The 24,114-nt window shown below is 34.5% G+C and overlaps 1 protein-coding gene across 1 annotated transcript; it reads right to left on the bottom strand.

The window, feature by feature from the left end:
- Positions 1 to 281: 281 nt before the first annotated feature.
- Positions 282 to 12,120, bottom strand: INHBA (inhibin subunit beta A; the record flags this gene model as incomplete). Its single annotated transcript, XM_081345404.1, has 2 exons — positions 11,703 to 12,120; positions 282 to 1,147 (listed from the first exon to the last, which is right to left on the bottom strand). Exons 1-2 carry the CDS (start codon positions 12,088 to 12,090, stop codon positions 282 to 284), a joined length of 1,254 nt encoding a protein of 417 aa, XP_081201530.1. The 5' UTR covers positions 12,091 to 12,120.
- Positions 12,121 to 24,114: the final 11,994 nt, after the last annotated feature.

The following is a 24,114-nucleotide window of genomic DNA, read 5'->3' as shown; positions in this document are numbered from 1 at the left end:
AGAAAGATATCTCCCCTTGTTGCTAAGTGTGGAATACCATGCAATAAAATATAGAGCATATAAAGATTTCATTGCCTTGATGAGCATTCCTCATCCATACCCTAGAAACAATGTCATTCTTCTTTCTTCTGCTTATCTCTAATTTGAATACTAGATGCTATTATGTTGAAAATGTAACTGTTTTGTTGAATATTTGGTCTTTCCTGTTTTTATTTCAAATTGTCTTCTTGAAATTGTTAAAAAGATTGTCCCAAAGTGTTGATATGCAAAATGCACATAACCTATGAGCACCCACATTCTTCTACAATCATATTCTGGATGTCCTTTTTTATTATATTTTGCCCATCATCATAATAGAGCATAGACATTGGTCGTAGTTTGGTAGGAACACAGCATGACTTGAGGCTGGAGAAAGGACTGTGGCCTCTCATGCGGTAATGATTGATAACAGTGGAATGGAAAGAGAGAGTGGAACTAGATGTGCCTGCAATATGACTGGGACAATCACCTTCACAGTAATTGGCATGGTAGCCTTGTGGGGCAATGATCCAGTCATTCCAACCAATGTCTTTGAAGCTAACAAAGAAGTGCTTCTTGCAGCAAATGTTGACTTTTCCATCACATTCAAGGCCTCGCCTTCGCCGCCTGTGGTGGCGATCCTCTGAATTCGTGGCCAGCATCATTAGGAAGGGCCTATGTGATTGTTCTTTCTCCTCTTCTCCTGTGCTTTCATTACCTTCCATAGCTTCTCCCCTTTTTTTCCTCTTTCCCATCAACACCAGGCTGGCTCCTGTTTCTTGACACTGGTCACAAGTAACCCGCACATCCAGGGAATTCTTTCCCTGATCCAAGAGACCCTGAACACTTTTGGAGACTGGGAAAATGTGCCAAGTACTTTTACGAGTGTCAACTACCTTTTCAGATATGAGAATTTCACTTTTTCCTCCCTTCCGTCCACTTTCCTCTTCCACAAGTAGAGAGCTGCGCTTTGGCAGTTTCTGCTGCTGATAGAGTCTAATGGTCACTTTTGTTCTGGTACAATTACCTTTAGATACTTTGAGGAAAAGCCACACATCAGCTTGAGCTACCACTGACAATTCACTGCCTTCTTTAGAGATTTCAAAATGCAGCATTTTTCTGGCAGGACCTACAATATCAATAAAGGAAGGAAGGAAGGAAGAAAGAAAATCACTTAATAACAGCAGAACAGTTTTTTTAAAAAAAAATAGAGAAAAAGTAATACTGTAGCAAAGCATTGGCTTTTAAACTATGGATTTTATTTTCTTTGACCCTATTATTGGCAATAGATAGTAGAACTGTTGTGGCCTAGAATAAAATTCCTTTCCCTAAAAGTTTATGTAGCATCCCTTACCCACCTGCACCCAATTTGAGCATTTCTCTCAAAGTTGCTAAAACAACTCTATACCACATGCTTTAAACCAGAATTGAATATTTATAATATTGGCCATTTAAGGAGAGTAATTACAGTATTATTATGTTTTTCTTCACATGTTGTAAAATGGTTCAATCTGCAGATTAGGATGGGAGAAGGAAGGAAGGAAGGAAGGAAGGAAGGAAGGAAGGAAGGAAGGAAGGAAGGAAGGAAGGAAGGAAGGAAGGAAGGAAGGAAGTCTGTCTATGTGGATTCTGCCACGAATCCAAGGGGATCTCTCTCTCTCTCTCTGTCTCTCTCTGTCTCTCTCTCTCTTACACACACACACAAACACACACACAACATACAACACACATGCATACATACATACATACATCTATCTATATATCTATCTCTGTAGTAGATATCTTTGCACTTCTATATGAATTACTAAGATTTGAGATATGATAGTTTGTTCACATCCAACATATAGGTAGTTAGTAATTTAATACATAAGTCTTTTATCTTCCTTAGTTCAGACCTGTATTCAACCATCTAATTTTTCTTGAAAACCAATGTTCTCCAGAAATGCTAGTAAAAATTGGTGCTTGGATGGTTATAATTGTTTCTAGAATGAAATATTTAATACAAAATTCAATACAACACTGTCTTGATCTCATAATCTCAGGTTTTCTCATTTAGACCTAAGGTACTTTTTCTAGTGTTATAACACAGGTACACCACTGACATCCTTAAAATGGAAATGTGGCAGAAAACGTTCTTGAACTTTTGAGGAAATATAGCACATTTATCTGATCCCTCAAGAGTCCATTATTCCAGTACACTTTTCTTTGCCACTACCTTATTAACTTGCAATTATGGTTATTTTTATTTAACCAATTAAAAACATATGTATCAAAATGTATTTAACTTGAAGAATTGCTCTGTGGAAGTGCTTTCTTTGTTCCATTATTTCTGTTGTAAACCTGTGGACAATGCCTACTTCTTCTACTGATTACACTTAAATATCTCAGAGAACATCCCCTACCAAAAAGCAGGATAAGATCCCTTTTTAAAAAAATATGTAATGATTTGCATTGCTTTCTATAGCAATGCAAGTATATCCTCTCATCGTCTGAAAGTCAAGCTATCATCAGATGTATTCCTTGCAAAATATTTGTATGACTTTTAAGGAGTACAGTACCTGTAAATCTAAACTGTGATTCAACAGATTATTTAAGAACACACAAGTGATCGAATGCAAAGTGGAATTTATTTCCACCATTTCAGTGAAAGAAATGTATATGCAAATGATCAGCTTTGATGTCCACCTTGTATTATAAAAGAGGACAGAAGCTGCTAATATAGATTCACATAACTGGGCATCTATAATTATATGGCTGAATGGCACTACTTACCACATCAACACATAAATAAAACTGGACTGAAATTTCACAGTATGTTTTGCAAATCAAAACCAGATTGCATAGAAGACAAAGGCAAATGAAGAAATGAATGCCATGTCATTGTGACACTAACTCTTCCCTTTTCGCATTGTTTTTTCATGTGTATAACAGGCAGAACTTTCAGTGCAACACTGCAATACTTTCTTCATTACTTTGACAAAACAGTCAGATTTAACAGATATCTCTGGACAATACTGCCTCATTTGAAGCAAAAATAAAATCTTTCCTTAATTCAGGACAATAATTCTCCAAAAGTAGCTTTGCTATGAAAAATGGTATTTTTAAACAAGAGGGGCTTTTTTTAACCTAAGTTTATAAATTTCAGTCAAAAAAGATATATTTAACACTTAATCTGACAGAACTATAAATTATCTTGTAATAGAAATTAATATAATATTTTTAAAAATACAATGAGAATAAATATATAAATACAGTTAGATTATGACATGAACTTGCTGGAATGTCAACATTTTCCTTTGGAATGACCTAAACAATCAAATAGGGAGGTATCTTTCCCATTTCAGTCTCTATCTGATTGGCTAAAAGAGGAAGATAGATTTAACATCTTGAGTTAACACAGCAGCTATATAAAGAAAGCAAAATGAAGTATACACTAAGAATTGAATTAGCATCTAATTTTGTCTTATTTGCGTTACTATCTTCCTAATCCTAATAGAGTACAACTACTGAACTATCATGTTAAACCTGTTTATTACATATCAATTCTATGTGGCTATGAAAAAGACACAATTGTGAGACTTTATGTTCCGTATTCATGATGGCAAGTGCACTTTTGACATGAATGAAATTCTGAAGAAAAAATGAATTCTCTTCTGAATAGGCAGAAGACTGAAGGACCAGGATAGAGGAGAGATTATTATCAAGAAAATCCATCAATATGATTGCTAAGCATCAACACCAACTTGATAGCACACTGAAACGTGTAGAAATTATTATCCAGGAGCTAAGTTAAGGTGATGGATTAAAAGTGAGGAGAGCAAGATTCTAGTTTACCCTCAAGCATGAAGCCAGATGGGTGATCTTGGATCAGCCACTTCCTCTTGGCCTTAAATTAGCATCAGGCTTTGCAACAAATCAGCTAATAAAAAACAGCTTGTGATAGGTTTACTGTAAGAACTAAGTGAACATTGTGCCAAAACAAGCTCATACTGCAATCACGTAAAACAAGTACAATAAAACACAACAACACTAAGAGCTAAGCTTTATCATTATGGATCTGGATATATAAATAATTTTTCAGAATCACAGCTAAATTGGAAGAGCAGATGCAGAGGCAGTTTTCCAATGAGAAAAGAGTTTCTTCAAAGTGTATTCAATAATAGAAACAGAAATAGTTCTTTTTACACTTTTTTTGGCTATCATAATGTCAGAAATTACACTGAAACTCTGACCATTATTTTCCATTGTCCACAATATATAGAAAAATATATTCAAGGGTAAGGCATGTATATATGTATGTCAAGTGGGAAGGTGATAGAAAAAGTTATTTGCCACAGAAAACTTATAGAAAGTTCTGAAGTGAGGATTTTGAAGGCCCTGAGTAGAAAAAAGTTATTTCAGAAATATCTTCTTTGTGTTAAAACCTTCTATGGAAATCATTAATAATTTGTAAGGTTCTGACAATTGTTTATGGGTTTGTTTTTTGCTAGTACCAGGATTAGCAAATTGATGTTTTATGTATTTGCTAATAGATAAGGGATGGGACATGGGATAAAGACATATTTTTTCTTTTCATTTTTCATGTACTTTTTAATCTTTCTTTCCATTCCTTTCTCTTTCTCTGTTTATTTTTACAACTGTAATTAAAATTCTGAATAATCAATTATAAAAAGGAGAAAGAAATCATTCATGTTTTCCAGCATGAATTTTAATTATTTTGCTTAATAAAAATTGAAATTTCTGTACCATGCAAATTATTTAAAAATGAAGGCTATTTAATACATTTCAAAATATTCCAAGAGTTAAGAAATTATCAAATTTATTTTCTAGGAAACCTATACTTCCTGCTAGCATACTTCCCTGATGTATGGCTATGTTCCTAACTCTTGAATCCATTGGAATTTAGTTGTAAATACTCAAGTTTCTACTACACATATATTAAATCTTTTAAATGAGTGGCCATTTAGTATAAGAGATCTGTTATTTAATTTTTTCATTATTCACTGCTACTTAATTTTAAGCTGTTCTTTTTTGTAGTGTAAGTGAATGATTTTATTTTCTGTACAACAAACTTTTGATTTATACTAACATATATTTGGGCATGTTTGGATATGTGCATAACTCTGTAATAAATGCAAGTGTGATTAAGCCCCCTTTCACTTTCTATAAAAAATGAAAAATGTGTGATTAATTTCTTGCAGAATAAAAGTAGATATATATCAGTTAGGATATCCCCATCTCTGGTAGTGGCCTTTAGGAGCTGTACTGTATAATTTATTCTATAAGCTTTCACTAAGGCAGAGATTCCAGGTATACTCATACTTCTCTCAATGGAAAAATATACCCTATCCAGTATCAGGAACAGGTTTTGATCTTATCTTGCTTATGTCCCCAAATGTACATCTAAATATTTTTCCTAAATCTTGAGGCCTGAGAGATAAATTAATCATTCACTCATGTAGGAAAAGGCAAGTGTGTTTCCATGCACTTAGTTTAATAGAAACTCTTTTATTAACATAATTGTTCCTGCATTCCAAGACCATCCTTACATTCTTATGAAGTACCATTTGTCATTATGCCCAGTTCATATGGTGCACAACTAATGTTATATCTTCCACCCAATATTGTTTTGAATATTGCTGTAATGCAGGAGTAACAAACTGATGGCCCATGGGCCAGGTATATGAAATGCAGGCCACGCCCACCATGGCTCTGCAATGGCAAAAACCATCACGATACATCATGTGACATGAACAAATTTGACACCCGTGCTGCAATGTGAATTGCTAACATTTTGCTATATTTTTGAGTGCCAATAGTCTTGAATCTCTATGCAAGAAGAAACTTAATTCAGTCAATATCATCCAAAGCTCTATCGCTATGAATTTTTCTAACAAAACAGTCAGTAAAGGAAATAAACATGTGGATTCAGACAATTTACAGGATATTAACATACCATTTGTCATTTCATACAGTCTTGGGGGAAATATAGTATAGCCAGAAGCATGAGATGTCCAACTGGCACTTAAAAATCTTACTTCTCCCTGCTGTGGCTTGAAAAGTTCAACTCACAAATAAGAAAGTAAATAAGAAGCACAATACTATCAGCAGACACAGATACTCAGCCTGAAACCTGTTTATGGATCACAGTTGCTATTTTTGAAAAGTGATTGCATAATACCCTTCTTCATTACCTTTCACATTTTTTTTCAAATCCTGAACAGTTTTTTTATAAAAAAATCTAGATAGGCTACCTAAAATTCTAAGAATTGTCCTCATGTCTTCTTGTCTTGTGATAGAGAAGTATTTCCTAAAGTCCCTTTGCAGTTTTTTTAAAAAACAAATCACAGAAATTAAATATGTAGGTTGTTCATATTGAGAACACTGCATAATATCATTAGGTTACAACAAAACTAATTATTGTGCTAGTCTTTGAGTATTTACCAAAGAGATCAATTGCATCTAAAAACACTTATTTGGTAAGGAACCATATTTAAATCCCATTGACTTGAGTGCAAAATATTCCTACTAATACATGGAAATGTTCCTTCCATTTGCAAAGAACTGGTAAATTCAAGGAGGAGCTTGATTTTTGGCAAATTTTTGTTTTCTCTTAAAAGACACCCAACCTCTTCAGTAGATTGTGTACAAGGATACTTCAACTAGCAAGGGAATCAATGGAAAATATTTCATAATAGTATAATTCCATGCATAAGACATTGGGTCCAAAATATTGAATTAATAAAGAAAATAATTGAATGCATTTTGGGGAAGAAATCCCACTGAGTTCAAGATCATTCTCTAGCAAGCCTGTTTGTAACTATAGTCTTAACTTAGTTGTAATTAGCTTTCCAATTAATTTTAGTTGCATGGGTGTGAAATGAGTCAAGTCCACCCATTAATTTGATTCACTGAATATCCAAAATCCATCTGAATCACATCCAGATTCATTTGGAGCTTTAAATGACTAAAACTGAAATTGACAAAATTCTCAAAATGCCTTGGACCAAAAAAATCATTTGGTCAAACCTTCAATCAGCCTGGATTTCTTGTATTGAGGCAAGTTGCAGTAGTGATGAACTGATTCATTTTATTTAATTTATTTAATATCCTTCCCAATTCATTGGAAAAGCTAAACTGAGAATGGTCAGAGAAGTAGTGAGAGACCCAGTCTCAGGACCTAATACTTCTTCAGGACATATCTTAGTACATATCACAAACTGGTAATTAATGTTAACTGAATGAGGGTCAGGGAATCACTGCTGCAACTTGCCTCAAAACAAGAAATCCAGAATAATCAAAGACTTAACTCAAAACTCACTTTTTTAAAAAGGAGAAAGTTCCTTCTGCACTGCAAAGCAAATTCACCTCAAGATAAATCCTTTCCCACTGTCAAGCAGTAAAAAAAACATGTAAAAACTGAAGGAAACAGGAAAGTCTCCCAGAGGCAAAATGTACTGATACAGTTGCCATTAATCTACAACAATGTATTCGTATAGGAACACAGCATCTTGTTCACATATAATTTCAGCTGCCATGGGTATTCCTTTAAAGTACTTACGATTACTGTCTCTTAGTCTCCTTCATCAATATCTTTCTTTGCTTCTGTCATTCTTTCCCAGACTGAAAGAATTTCAGATTGAAAGAATATTTCCAACTTTATTTAGCTTATCAATGGGTTGGTGAAGTTGTTCCCACTCCACCTGAAATTTAACTATCATAAACAAGGCATATTGTTTTTTCAAAAGAGAATGGGCCAAAAACAAACATCCAATTTGCAAAAAGAAGCAAAATAGTCAAGATTTATAATCCAGCCTTCCTTACCAAGTATCCACTTCAGGCCATGTTGGCTAATTTAAACTCATCAGATGGCCTTCAAAAAAAAGAATGACACCACCAATTTTTTCTTTAATAATAGCTAGCTTTTAGCTTCCAAGTATTCTCTTTCTCTCTTCTGCCCCCTCCTCCCCCATCTCTTTTCCTTTCCCCATTTGTCTTTGCTTTGTTTCTGAAGATCATATTCTTCAGTAGTTCATCACTGAAGAAATTCTCCAATTTTTCTAGATGAAAAATACAAGAAAAAGAAGCAGCAGAGAGCAAAAAGCCCTGCAAAATTTCTCTTCTAGAGCCTGTAAGATTTAAAAAAAGAAACTTGAAGCTAGGTTAATTTGAATGAAATGGAAAAAAGGGGGGGGAGTAACCTTAAAGCTCGCCCTCTTGTGGTTAATTGCTTTTATGTCTTCAGTACAAAAATTGAACTACTGGCAATCCTTTTTTTTTAATGAATGAATCTGAAAACCTAGTAAATTGTCTCCTTTCAATACTTTATTGCAAATTTATTTTAAAGATCATTAAATTTTCTTTTGTGGAGATTTGCTGTCAGATGTCAAGGAAGTGGAAAATATACATGACAACATTAAGACATTTATTTTTAGTAAACCTGCTCAGGTTCAGGCAAAACTTGATATAAATTTGGTTACAGTTTCCATTTATTCCTGATTACTTGATGATCATTATCACTAGAATATCAACATTATTTAAATTTTTTTAAAAATTGTTTGCTGAATTACCATTTTTTTTCCTGTTCAGTCATATCTCCTCCACAGGTGTTTTTTTTTTTCTTTTCAGAAGTGATTTGCCATTTCTAGAGCTGACAGAAAGTGACCAGCCCAAAGTCATCTAACTGGATCTGTGCCCAAGGCAGGACTAAAACTCAGAGTCTCCTGAATTGTAGCTTGATTCCTTACTTTATAATTACCAATAGCTTATTATAAATCAAACAGTATATAACACAGTCCAGTAGCTATTAGTCATCTGACTGTAAAATTTAGGGTGTTAACTAGATTACCACAGCTTATTGCAGCAATATTCATTTTTGTGACATTCTTGATAAGTACAGTAATATTCATTCTTGTTTCCCAAAGGTAATTTAAAAGTACAAGCATTTTAGCCAACTGTAAATCTGGTCTTACTAGTGAAAAAGCTTTATGTATTTTTCAAATACCTTTTGTTAATTGTGTTAGAATAAATGTAGTAATTGTAATGCCATGTTAAATTACCATTTTTCCTGCTATTTATTTGTTACTGTTAGTTTAACAAAAGGTAATCTGGATTGTCAGCAGCACCTGCCAAGAATTTGCCTGATCTCTTGAGTCTGAGAACAACTGTAGTTTGATATGTGTTTAGTACATCAGTCTTTGGAATTGTCCATTTCTTATTTCATCTAGAAAGCTGCCACTGAGCCTTTTATTGTTTTTCCCCTTTCAAATTATCTTAGTCTCAATTCAGAAAGAATGTGTGTGTCCTTATGAGAGCTCTATAAACTATAACCTAGAAACTTTCTCAGAATACCGAGCAGGTTAATTTCATAACTTTTGAAACCAATGAGATAATTTTATTAAATTAAGTTGCTTTCAAAAATTAAAAAAGAAAACAAACTACAATTTTTTCATAGTTTAAGCTTGACAAAACTGAAGATGTGTTTCTGTTTATTTTCATTTATTCTCTACTGTTCCATTGAAAAGATAGTTGCTTTCAAGAACAATAAGCAAAATACTGGTAAAGAATATTTCTCATATTTTGTTCAATTACTTTTGAAATATAACCTAAAGCAGATAACATCCTATTCTATAAATGTCCTTTATGATAACATGCAAAGCGTTGTTTCTTGTCTTTTTCAGAATAAGATCTAAAAAGATACCTGATAACCACAAGAGGTCTATAATCAGCATATAAATTGAATATTATGCAATATTGTTTTGTGCAATCAAACTTTTCTTGACCTTCACATTTCAGCATGGAATAAACTAGTGAAGAAAGAGAAATGATCTTGAGGAAGGTCTTTATGCCTGAAGTAAGTTATGTTCTATAGTCTGAATAGAAGAACATATATTTCTGGAGAGTTCAGGATTTTTTGTTTGTTTTCCTGCTTTTGCTATACTGAACTCTAGTCAGTACTGATAACATGACAAATATAATATTGTCATAATTATAATCACAGTAGTTTGAATATTTATAAGTTCTCGTTTAAAGAAATAATGAGTTGCTGGCCTATTGGCTACTTTTTGGGCAATGGCATAGCAAATATTAATCATGTGATTCTCTAAGCCAATTGGGCTGCACACCACAGTTGAAGCGTGTCACAGTTGCCTTTGGAGCCTGTTTTAAGCAGAAACAGTACAAACCTCTAGAACTCACACAATGTTGAGAAACCACAGTTCATTCCATCTGTCTTAGAAAGAGTTCTGTGGTAAACTGGATGCAGTGTCTGCCCATCAGATGGTCTATCAATTTCCCTGCTTCTGACTGTTTACTGCTTCATAGAGTAAAGCCACTGGAATTAAATCACTTCCAACTATCTTTTAAAAGGAGAGAATGAGTCATTTTTCTTTGCTTCATAGCAAACCCTTCTCGAGCAAGCCAGGGTGGAGTGGGGGGAGTTGCAGTTTGGTAAGTGCTACTCTGACATATATTCCAAGGATAACCATACAGTGGGAATTCATGCCATTTAGCAGCAGGAATGTCTGCTGTTAAACCATACACACTTTTCTGCATATCTTTTTCTGCAAACAGAGCATCTGAGTCAACAGGTTTTCAGAACTGGAAACTCTGAGAGAGTTGTCTTAATTGTTTATATTGCTCCAGCAAACTTTTAAACAAAAATGCTCAGTGTGCCTATGCGTATTTTTACCACCATATGTTGAGCTAAGCAAAACAATGAGATTCCTTGCAAGCTGCTTTGGCATCACTGAAAAATGCTTTCACTAGAGAACAGCATTAATTTCCAGAAAGTTTTAAGTTGTGATTCTTTAATCTCTTATTATTGGTAAGTCTGAATGTATAGCAGTTTGGGCACAGGCTCTCTCCCTCTCTCTCCCTCCCTCCCTCCCTCCCTCCCCCCCCCCTCTCTCTCTCTCTCTCTCTCTCTCTCTGTGTGTACAAAAGCTAAACACTGAAGATAATTCATACATTGAATGATAAAGTCTGTATTTATCATTTAATAGCTGCTCAAATAATTACCTGTTTGCAGGAGTGGAAAATGAGTTGAACACTGTAGGACAGTGTTATACATTTTTTAAAAATAAGTAGTTGGAAAGGCACCCCATCAAAGTTGCACTCTTTGGCAGAGAACTCTTAGGAGTACCATTTTTCTTTGCTTTGTTTTTTCCCCCACTGTGCAAAAGTCAGCATTACAATTTGGATTGCCTACAGCTATTTGTGCCACTTAGTACTAGGTTTTCTGACAGTAGCTGTTAACACTTTTACTGCCCTGAACATTTGCTAGGAACTGTGTAACAAATATTTGTCCTCATCTTGACAGATTTTACAGTGAGTTGATTCAGAAACTGATTGTAGCTGTTTTTCTTCACTTACATCATTTGCCTATTTACTACCCCATTCTGGTTAGAACTGATCGGTTCTTTTCTCAAGTAGGGAAGGAAGTTCCTACTTCTTAATATCAAATCCAAGAGGTTAGATGTTTGTACTTCACTTATTGGCTAGTTTGGTGAGTATAAATAAAATATCTGCAATCAAAGCTGAATTCTAGGGATTCACATTCCTTCACACTTTTGCCCTCTACTTTCCGACCACCTCATCTAGAATATAACAATTACAAAGAAAAGTTAATTGCAATTCTAACAACATTGTGCTTCCCTCTCCAACCCACTTCCAACAGCACCCACCTGATTCTGCAAACGTTATGATCTCAGAAGTTTGCTCCATCAGTTCATTCTTTTCTGTTCTTCTTCCAATGTCATTCTCTATTTCTACATTGCCATCCTCTCTCACTTTTCCGACATGGAGTTTCTTGATAGCATTTAAAAGTGCAGCTTTGGGCACTGACTGAGTGATGTTAGGTCTGTCTCTCAAGTGCAACATGTTCAGGATATGCTTCTTTACAGCTTCCACCATCTCAGGCTGGGAGCTGGGCACATTCTTGGAAAGGGTGCCAAGGGCACAGGATGGACAATCAGAAACAACATTGTGCCCATCCGATCCTGAAGTTGGGGAACTTTGCAGTATAATCCAGCAAAATAACAGTACCAATCCTCTAGTCAGAAGCAAAGGCATCCTTGCAGCAAAAGTTGTTGTGATTCCTTTTTTAAAAAGGCAAGGCTTTTCTTCCGCCACAGTTACTTCTTCACCCAGTTGGATTTTTTTCCCCCTTCTGCTTCCTCTTTTCTCTTCAGGAAGAACAAAAAGTTTTCTGTGAAGTTTGGTTTGGAAGATCCCTCTCTGAATTCACTAAGTGCAAATGATGTCTTTGACTGTCAGTGAGAGGAGTCTGACTCTGTCGCGCTGTAGGCAAAGCACACGCTGAGAAATAGGCAGAGAGAAATGAGGGAGGAGGACAGCCTAAGTGAGTTGAATGAGAGAGGGAGGGAGTTTTGTCTATGAGTAAAGCTCTGATTGAGAAGGCGGAGGAACAGCTTAAGCCTTCCTTATGCTCATTGCACTCTAGCAATATTTCTCATTTATATTGGCACTCTGGCTTATGATCTGCCACTTTTGCCTTTGAAATCACTTTTTTCCCCCATAATTGCCTGGTGCTTTCCTGACTCTCCCCCCTTTACACCCCCCCCCCAATTAGACATCTCTAAGTTTTTCCTTTTCGAAATCTTTTTCACAGAGTCCCTCAGGCTAATTTAATAGGGTAAAACTGAAATGAGAAGGTTATTTATTGATAGCCTTGGAATACATCTGAACAGCACACAAAGGAGATGTTCAGAAAAGTCCAACTGCTTCCTACTTCAGGTTCTGTCCACAATAATCTGTGGACTGCTGCTAAATCTTGAAGTCCTTTATCATCCATTGCAACACTTTTAAGATTAATCCATGCTTATGGCTTGGAGAGAACTGACCTAAAAATGACTAAAGTTGGAAACTTTAACAAGTTGACAAAGTCATATTATTAAAAGTGTATCCTTTTCACTTGACTTAATGGAAAATTCTCTTTTTTTCTGATACCACATATTGGAATCCTGTGATTTTTTTAAAAAAAATATTGCTTTGTTAAGAGACAAATATTTGCTTACTGTAAATGGATTGCCATTAATTTCTGTGGCTGTAAGGTTGTATTGAGGCAAGGATGATATTTCAAAATCTTTGTTTTATTTTGGTCAGATAATAAACCATGTTTGAGACCTCACTTGTTTTTTTCTCCTTCCATTTAATTTATCTTAATGCAAGTTTTTAATTACTTTAATCATAAATCATATAGCTCTACCTATGAATTTACCACTTTTCATATTTTTCTTACATTGTAACTTAAGGTTTAGTTTTTTGGAAATACATAATATAACAGAATAGGCTCTATGATCTCCAAGACAAGTAAAGAATCCGAGGGACAATAATAGCACAAATACATTGTTAATGAAATAAATATACTAAAGGCAGAGGTGGGATTCAGCCAGTTTGCACCATTTCAGAACCAGTAGCTAATTTTTTGTTGCCCAGGTCCAGAATAGACTTCTGGAAATGGCATCCACACAAAGAATCGGTTGTTCACATATTTGAATCCCACCACTGACTAAAGGTTGTACTTTTGTATATTTCTATACAAATTTTTAACAGTAAAAGTAACATTCATTTCATTTTAGATGCTTAGATGTCCTTTGATACCATCAAGTTTGATTACTCTGTATATAAATACTGTCATTTGAAAAGCTATATTTCTTTTTAAAATTCTATTGTGTCACTTCAGTAATTATATTTGCAACATTACCTTCATTCTGGACAGCTTGCCTTTTGTTAATTGCCTAAAAACTTACATTTGAATGTTATCTTTTATGCATGATTTTTCTGGATAAAACATTAGGACTGTCAGTGAGGGAATATAACAATCATATTTTGCCTTTCTGACCCCCCAGTCTCCTAGTGATCTCTGCCATAGAAACTTGACACGATCTCAAAACTCTCTGTACTGATAGTCAGATCATAGAGATTTGTACTATTCTGTACATTTACTTAAAAGTTATACTTAATGTTTTGGGATGGAGTTGAAACTGGATTGGCCAATGCCACGTTACATCAGCATTTCAGTGGTTTTCCTGTATGAGACATACTTTATGACAATTACCTAATGGAAATTCCTATTTGCTTGGCATGACAAAAAACTGCCTATAATCTGCATCTGCATTTTTTAAAAAAAACAAAAACAAAACCCACCTATTCAGAAATAATATACCATTAGATGTTATTTTGTTATATTATTTTGTAAAAGAGCATTTCCTCCTTCACTTAGTCATTTTTTTTTAAAAAAAAAGAATGATAGTTTCTGATCTTCCCTTAAAACATTTTGGATTTATTGCCACTTGTCTTTTCTCTCCTACTTAAAATTGCTTTAAAAAAGATTAGATACACTAGGGCTGAAAAAGAATACTTAAGAGTAAATCTAGAAGAATGATATGATGTATTGCAACTTAACAGCTAGCCTTCATATGTGTAAATGTAAGCACATACAACATGCTTACTTAAGGATATCACTAACTTTGCAGTTTTGTGCACTTTTACTTAGAAATAACATTTATTTAACTTGTTTTAGACACTTTATTACCACCTTCAATTGCTGTTAGCATTACAAGGTATCTTAAGAAACATGAGAGATGTAACAAGAATTGATATAGCCAGAGGAAGCCCTTAAAGTAAAATGAATTATTATTTGAACTGGGAATTTGGGATAGCTGTATTTTTTAAAAAAAATAAAATAAAAAAATAAAAAACCTGTGTAGCATTCCATTTTAATATGCAATATTCACTGACTTCCAGAAGAAGAGAAACTGTAATTCTCAGACTTCAAGTCTAAAAATGTAAAGGGATCCTTAACTGCTGGTGAGTACATGCCATGCAGTGTTGCAGAAAGTGATCTGTTCTGGAATTTATTTAAACTTTTTGGTTTAGCATGTAGCTCTGGGATTTTCTGAAGGGCAAAAAATGAATATGCCTAACCTTTTTGAAATCAGTATTGTTTTAATGCAAATAAAACTCTTCAGAGCATCATGATTCTTGTCGGAAGAAAAGAGCGCTAGCAGGGAGGTTTGTGAGGGATATGGAGTAAAGTGGAGTTGAATAACAAACCAGATTCTGGAGACACATTTGGAACACTGTTTCCAATTTAGAAACAAACAGGGAAGTTGCCTTATTCCAGGTCCAGTATGCACACAATTTCTTCAAAAACACACTTAAGGAAGTAAAATGTATTAAAATAAGATTCAAAGAAGTCTTTGTATCATTTAAATCAATGGTTTAGAAGAAGAAGAAAAATATTTAAAGAAAAGATCTTAACCTCAAAATAAATTCAAAATAAATTCTATTTTTAAAAATTCCATCTTCTTGCTGATTCTTTTTTAATCCTTCAGATGAATACACGGATTTTCAAGTTATGAGTTACTTCTTAAAGCAATGATCTTGTTACTCTTAGATATCTCTTTTTAAATCAAGTTGTCTGACAGCCACTTCAGAAGATTGTGAGAAAATATTCTAGATCATAACAAATTCACACATAACATGAACTTTACAATTGTTGTGTATAAACTAAGATTATATCTAAATAAAAAGACAATGTTTTTAGGGCTCAATACACATTTTCAACCTTTTTTTAAAAAAACAGGAATGTTATTCAAAATAAGTGCACTTGATTTATGGAATTGTGTCTGTGTGTGTGAGTGTGTGTGTGTGTGTTTCGTGTGTGTGTGTGTGTGTGTGTGTGTGTGTGCGCGCGCGCAAGCTTGTACAGCCAAAAAATGGGTGGTTTACTGCTGATTTCATGATCTGAACAATCTGTGGATTGATGCATTCTGCAAAAATGGGCTAGGGATTACCTGGGATTTAGGAGTTATAGACTGTCCACCTCAACCTTAAGTTATTTAACCACATTGTGACATGGAGGGAAACAAATGGAAAATTTGTTTCCAAAATAGTTCCTCTAGAAAGTTTTTTTTTCTGTATTTATTTATATCCTCAAAGATATATATATATATATATATATATATGTAGATCTAGAGTCTCGGGTTTCTTCCCGCGTTCCTTTCATCTTCAGAAAGTTGTGGCGACGTTTCGACGAAATCCCATCCGTCATCATCAGGCCGGAGTGTTCCTCCTGCTGCTTCCAGGAGCAATGCGTGGTCTGGCTGTTCCTTTCCTTCCAACTGCCGGTGGGGCTGTGTTCTGAGGCGTGGCTGTCTTCTGATTGGGTGGATGCGTGGTTGTCTTCTGATTGGTTGGAGGCGTGGCTGTCTTCTGATTGGGTGGATGCGTGGTTGTCTTCTGATTGGTTGGAGGCGTGGCTGTCTTCTGGTTGGGTGGGGTGTGTTCTGAATGGGTGGGGTTTTTTGTTGTGTTGTAATATCCTGAGTGTTGTGATTTGGTGTCCTGAGGAGTGGGCTGTGTAGTGGCCTCCAGAGCTTTGGTTTGGCTCCGAGTTCGAGGACCTGCTATGTATCTCTGGTATGGGTCAGTCAGGCATCCACCCAATCAGAAGACAGCCACGCCTCAGAACACAGCCCCACCGGCAGTTGGAAGGAAAGGAACAGCCAGACCACGCATTGCTCCTGGAAGCAGCAGGAGGAACACTCCGGCCTGATGATGACGGATGGGATTTCGTCGAAACGTCGCCACAACTTTCTGAAGATGAAAGGAACGCGGGAAGAAACCCGAGACTCTAGATCTACACATACAGACACCCGCGAGAATCTACGAAAACATATATATATATATATATATATATATATATATATATATATATATATATATATATATATATATATATATGCCTTTCCATTTTCTTCTCATGATAACCTTCAAACCATATCAGGTTGATAAATACCATATGAGGAAAGGAGCCTATTGTGGCAAAAAATTTAGTCTAGTAACATTTTTGAAACTAATGGATTTTATTTAAGGCATACATTTTTATGAGAGGAAAGATGATTTTTGATAACATTTGATAATCTGAAAAGCTACCAGAGCCTTGATTTTTAAGGTGAGGGTGAGTGTGAATGTAATCTGGGTTCCAATTCAGTTCTTTAACCAACATGCCATACTGGTTGTCATATAAGAATCTTGTCACCCTTATGTCACAGCTAGTAAAAATGCAAACATTAGTTATGATTCAGGTTGTTTGTTTCCTAGTGCTGAGCACATAACATCAAGTACTTGAGCCTTAGAAACCTATGGCTATTCCTTCGTCATTTATAATTTGTACTATTGCACTTGTCAGTGACATTGTAAGGATTGGAATAACAATGAAAATAAGTTCCATTTGAATAATTGAACTTTCTTTACTATGAATGTGCCTGGAAAAATTATTTAAAGGCAATGCTGGATGAGTTTCACTGTGTCTTACTCATCAGTACCATACATTTCCATACTGACATATGAACTTCCAGGATATTGTATTAAAATCATATATTTAATTAGAAAGTTATTTAAACTCCCTTAGAAAATTAGTTTGGGACTGTGAAGTTCATATTTAAACTAATAATTCTATTGCAAAAATAGTACATTATATTTCCAGCAATCTATATTTTGAAAATATAGATACTGCATTTTCAGATGTATGTTTTTACTTCTGTGAAAAAGGATGAAGTGTCAAAAGAGAATTCAGTCTCATATTTTTTATTTTTAAGATGCTTAGCCTTTTTGCTACCTCCTTGTTCTTTCTTTGGGGGTTCAGTGTAGTATTGTAACCTGAAAAACAGTATCACAGTTTCAAAACATCTTTCAAATTTCATTTTGCAAAACCCATGTTCAAAGTGATGATCCAATAGACAAATAGACACCAGCAGAACTGAATTAAACTAAAGACCTCATTTTGCTGCAAACTCCTCTATATATTTTCTCACAACTAATGGCATTTTGTGACTTGAACTACCTCAGTCAGTATGGTAAATGGAATGGTTGTACAAGCCAAATGGAATGGTTGTACAAGAATCTACACAGCGTTAGATTCTTAGGTTTATGATATATAGTGTTATAATTTGATAATTCCACTGCAGCTACAGGAGCAAGAAATGCATTGGGTTTGGATAAATTGTAAAAAGCACTGTTGTTCTTTTTAGAACATGTTCCTTCTTCCCTCAGGGAGATGGGTTACAGCTTTTCCAAATGATGACTAATTCTTTTCACATCCACATCCACATTCACTTCTCTCTCCCTCCCTCCCTCTCCCTCTCCCCCCCTCTCTCTAGTTCTTCCACCCACGTCCATCCTTCATTGTTTTTTTCTCTCATATTTTTCATTGTTTTCTTCTCCTGTACCTACAGCAGCACCTGCTGGCAGTGAGCCGGAAGGACCCATTTAAACCGTCCTCCACATCAGTTGGCATTAAGGTCTGCCAAGCTGTATTGATGAGCTGCCTCAAATTTTATTTCTCCCTGCCAGACAAAAGTGATCTGATTGATGATGGATGCTTATTTCTTTCAAAGTCCAGAGAATCATTGCTAATTAAACTCACTTAACATCTCATAATTAAAATATTGTAAATCTAAATATAAAAGTGAAATTATAAATATATCTGTAAATATAGCTGGGTGGACACTTCCTTCCAGAAAACCGCTAGGGCAAAACCTCTGAAATATATTCCTGGTTTTATTTTACTAGATATGCTTGCTAAACAAAAATGTTAATGTATCAACAGATAACTTCCTTTTGTACATTTTGCATTTAATCTATGTTAAGAATAGAAGGATGACCTGTCATTGCACTTATGAACCAGTAGGGGTTGCTCAATTTTTCTGATGTTTTAAAAAACTTTGGCTCAAAAAGGACAACATGTGAGTCTCTTTGTTTCTGCTTTGAAAGCAAGCATCAAAAAATATACTCACAAAGAACATTGTGTAAAATTCTTGGAATGTCATGCCACTGTAAACTATGCTGATTGAAAAGTCTGCATTTACTTTTTGATCCTGTGGCAAATAAAACTTACATAAGGGAATGTTTTTTCAGCCATAAATAGCAAATTATTAAACTATAGCACTAATTTTGGGAAAATGCATTTCAGAGGTGAGTTAGAATTCTCATTTTCACCTTTGATTTGTAAAACACATAGAAACTTAACACAGGATTAAAGTTTGATATTCCTTGAGTCAAAGGACATCATTTTTTTTTCTATTAAACTAATATCAAATCAGAGTAAGATATGCAAATGCATATATAGTCATAGGGCAAATGTAGAACTATAATGCACTCTACACTGGCTATCCTTGAAGACCACTCAGAACTGCAATTGGCCTACAATGGGCTTGGTGACATGACGGTGGTGGATTTGTCACCCATAACTTTGCAAGTTGCAGTAGTTGCCAAGGCCTTCCAGAGGCAATTCAAGTTATTTGTTCTCACCTATAAAAAACCCTTTAGGGCTATCTGTCTCCAATCTTTTCTGCCTACCCATTAAATTCATCAGAGTCAGCAAGCCTCTCTTCTCTTTAATCAAACAATGTTATTTATAGGGAGCTGCGAAGCATGCTTTTTTTTTGTTTGTTTGTCACAGCACCTGTCCTCTGGAACAACATTCCCCCTCTGCATTAATTTCATAAGTTTTTGAAAACCCGACTTGGCTCCTAGGCTTGACGTTAGGACAAATGTTTTTTGGGCTTTTTTTCTGCAGTTATGGAATTTTCCTTACACAGTTGTTAAATGAAACATCTTTTAGATGTGACTTATGTGGTGTCATGTAGCAGTGAGGAAGTCTATAAATCCAATGAACAAATGAGTAAATAAAATTAATATTACTAGTGTAGTAAAACCCAAACCAAGATAAAAAATACGCAAACATATTCAAGAAGTAGAAGGAATTAGAACACTTCAATAACCCGTGAAAGATTATATGAATACAATGACAATTTTGTTGTGCCTTTTTTATTTGCCTTTTTATTAGTACTGTAGATCTTCAATGTATATATCTTATATTCATAGATATACTATAAGTCTATAAACATAAATCCATCATAATGGATACTTAAAAAACTTAAATCAACTATTTGTTCTCGTATTTAATATATATATTATTTTTCTTCTTTTCTTTTGAAAATAGAAAACTCCAGGAACTATTATTGAACTGGAGCAATGAAATTAATCATTTGCTTATTTCTTGGGGAAATATTGCCTATTTCTGTTTCATGATGGGGTGAATGCTCATCTTTGCCTGGCTCCTGCCCACTTAGCAGTCTGAAAGCATGCAAATGCAAATAGATAAATAGGTACCAAATTAGAGCCCACAGTATGTTTCACTTCAGTTTTAGAGCCTATGAAAGACTTGATCATGGATGAATTTGAAACGTCGTTAGCTTTAGACCAGGCATGTCAAACCTGCGACCTGTCGTGATGTTGCAATATGTATCGCGACTTTTTCCCCATTGCTGGCAATGGGGTGGGTGCGGTTTCGGCATGACACATCCAGCCTGTGGGCCAGGAGTTTGACACGCCTGCTTTAGACTATCAGCAAATAAATAGTGATATAACTTTTTCTTGAGATATTAATAGCGTTATATGATAACAAAGGAGCATTTTTTCACTTGATCATAATCAGAATTACATTTAGTTGATGGTCTGATTATGTGCACAATCAAACTGCTTACAATATACATTTATTATAGTATATTATTCTTATAGGTTGAGAACCTGAAAAAATTACCTTCATGTAACTGAGAACATTATAGGCTCATTATTTTCAGAAATAAATGAATGTCTGAGAATGAGAATCCTCCTAAAGCAAATTTTACCTTGATTAATTTTAATTGTTTTCTATTTTCCTTGGATCTCCAGGGGGTTAGGCTCATAATATAGTGTGATACCATCAGATCACTTTAATGTCATTGCTCCATTTACCAACATTTTCTTTTCAGCAAAAATGCCTTAATCAAACTCTAAATACCAAATAAGATGTAAAATTAAAATGGATGTGATATTAATATATTTATCCTTTTCTTTTTCTTTTCATGAAGTGATTCTTTTTCCCACACTGTTTTTTTAACAATTGTTTTCTTAACAATTACACTGAATGCAATGTGGCTTCTTAACCTGGAAATGTGCTCATAGCTAGATGAACAGTGAATCAGTTAGCTAAATAGTCATCAATTATCAAAGATTCATCATTTTAGTTTCTTTTGACCTGACTTGGATCTGAACTGCTGATGTAGATGTGGCAAAGATTCATAAGACAGCAGTTCATTACTAATCTTTGCAGACAATCAGTCATTCGAGGTGCTTTGAAGATTAAAGGGCTTTGTAAGTGCTGAGTATTAATATTGTTATTATTGGTTAGCTTTGATCACAGACAATTGAAGTCATTTCCTATACTATTCCTCTACTGCTTTTTTTTCTTAGAATGATATATCCAATCCTGGTTAAGATGAAACATTCAGAAAATATTTTTCATTTATATGATATGGTTGTAATTATTTATAGGAGGAACTGGGTCATTCTGTAAAGTAGTTTTAAACTTCTGAAGTTCAAATATTGAGAGAGCAGATATTGGCATCCCTGAAAGAAACTGTGGTAGCTCTCTCCTAAAAGGCTCTCTGTGGATCCAGTGATCCCTAATAATCAATTCTCCATCTCTGTCCTAAAATTTTGGAAAACTTTATCAAGACTATGATTACTGGCTAACAGAAATACATAAGGGGAAACAATTCATAGGGACTGTTTCTCAATCAGGTTTCAGGCATAAACATGGAACAAATATGCATTGGTTGCTTGTGTTAATACCATTGGTCAGGACTTGGATAGACCCCTTTAATCCTTAAATTCTCCCAACAACTTTTGATACCACTGACCATAGTATCCTTCTAAATTTATATTTTTCATATTGGAATAAACATTTTATGCATGGACTAAACTAAAGCTGTTTAGTTCTCTTTATATCCTTGAAAGTACAACTGAAATCTGCAAGATTAAAATTCTTCATAATTTTGTCTCTTTCATTCTTCATTCTGAAAGCAGGATGAAGCAGCTTAGATGTTTTAAGTTTCCCCATTATAACTGGTGGATCATTTTCTCCCCCAAATCAAACCTGGACTCTTACAATAGCTGAAACTGAATCCAATTGCCAAAAACTCAAATTAATTCTCAATTAATTAACAAGCTGCCCGTGGAGCTTAGGACTGTCCCCGACCTTCGATCATTTCGCTGAGACCTGAAGACCTGGCTCTTCAAGCTTTCCGGCCCAGGCTGAGTTTTAATTGGGGTTTTAACTGGGGTTTTATATGTTTTATATTTTTTCAGGGATTTAGTTTAATCTTTTTAATTGTTCTTAATTTTTGTATTGACGTTTTTTATGCCCTGTAAACCGCCCTGAGTCCTACGGGAAAGGGCAGTATATAAATTCAATAAAATTAAAATTAAAATTCACAAATTAAAATTAAATTGAGCCTTTTTTTGAATCTTGAATCTTAACTTTGAATAAATTCTGAGCAATTAATAAGATTTTTGATATTAGATTGCTTTTATTTCTGGAAATATACTACATTTCCAAATCTAGAACATATCCTCTAAGCATGAGAACCAGACAACACTTAATGTAGTCATTTGTATAAGGACCCCTCATCAACAATTGTGTGTGTGTGTGTGTGTGTGTGTGTGTGTGTGTGTGTGAAATTAAACTTAAAAATGGAACTATTTGTTCTCATGGGCCTCCACTGGGGAAGGCAAAAGGTATAACACTGAAATGCATTATGCATAAATGTTGCAACACACACACTTGTATGAGATGGTGAATGAAAGTATAATTTTGAAGCATTTATTTAATGTCACTGCATTCATATCCTCATTTTCCCTTCATTACTGTTTGTTCCTGATACAGGCAGATTAGAAATGCATTGCACAAAAATGCTTATAAAAATAAAATGAATTTGGACTTCTCAGTGCATAGGAGAACCTGAAATGCATTTGTAGATAAAAATTAATATATACCAGTTCTTAGTTCAAAAGTTTTTTTTAAAACAAACAAACCAACCACTTTATGGTATAAATTGTAAGCTACCCTAAATTATCAGTGAAGTGATGTGGAATACAAATGAATAGATAAATCATAGGAAAATGCAAATAGAAATACAGTACTATAGGAAGCAAAATGTCATATGAAATATAAAATGTCATATAAAATGTTTATGCTCTCAAATTATATTCAGAAATCTATTTATTCACAGAAATATGCAACATTTATTTGTTTTTTCAGCCAAATTCATAAACCAGATTCGTGGTTAGCTAAATGAAAACTTGGCAAACATATATACCTATAACTGAAGTTTAAAGAAATAAGCAAAAAAGGGTAGCTGTAGTCTAGAGCAGTTATTAATAATATAGTTCAGAAGCCAAAAAAATCTTGTTTAATGTCTTATACAGGCTACACACTATATTATAAAATAAAATTATTATATGCATATTATTAACTCTATGCCACACCTCCATTTTACAGCATGAAAATACTTCTTTTCCTCTATCCATTGCCAATTTGGTGTAATGGTTAAGGCATCAGGTTAGAAACCAGGAAACTGTGAGTTCTAGTACTGCCTTAGGCAGAAACCCAGCTGGATGACCGTGAGCTAGTCCTTGTCTCGCAGCCCTAGGAAGGAAATAAAATCTTGCCAAGAAAAGTGCAGGACTAATTCAGGATGTTCATTAATGTAAACATAATGAATTTGTCATCTTACTAGTTTCATGAATACAAAATGTGGCTTGAAAACATCAGAAAAACAGTCTGGGCTAGATATAAAACAGGTCACATTTAGAAATACAGAAAAATATATGGTGTTTTTTCCTTGCACTTAAATGATGTCAAAGTAAGCACTAAGTTATCATCTTTAAAGAGAGCTTTCTCATCATGGAAAGATCTTTTTCAACCACCCAACTTTATATAGCCTTTGATGAAGGCCTTCCAACAAAAAATAAGTAGTCCTTCTGTTTACTGTTCTTAACCTCTGAAGAATATTTAAAATTTTTAAAATCAAAATTGGCAATGGGAATTGAGTGGTCTTGGAAATAAACAGGTAGAGTTGCTCGTGCACAAGAATTACACAATCAGAATTTTTTATCTTGGTTAACAGCCTCACAGCTGTGATACTTTCTAAACAGTGTTCTGAAGTATGGCAATCTATATTT

This window comes from Vipera berus, assembly GCF_964194415.1.
Source record: "Vipera berus genome assembly, chromosome: Z".
In the NCBI taxonomy this organism is placed as follows: Eukaryota; Metazoa; Chordata; class Lepidosauria; order Squamata; family Viperidae; genus Vipera; species Vipera berus.
This window is presented reverse-complemented; position numbering and strand designations above follow the sequence as displayed.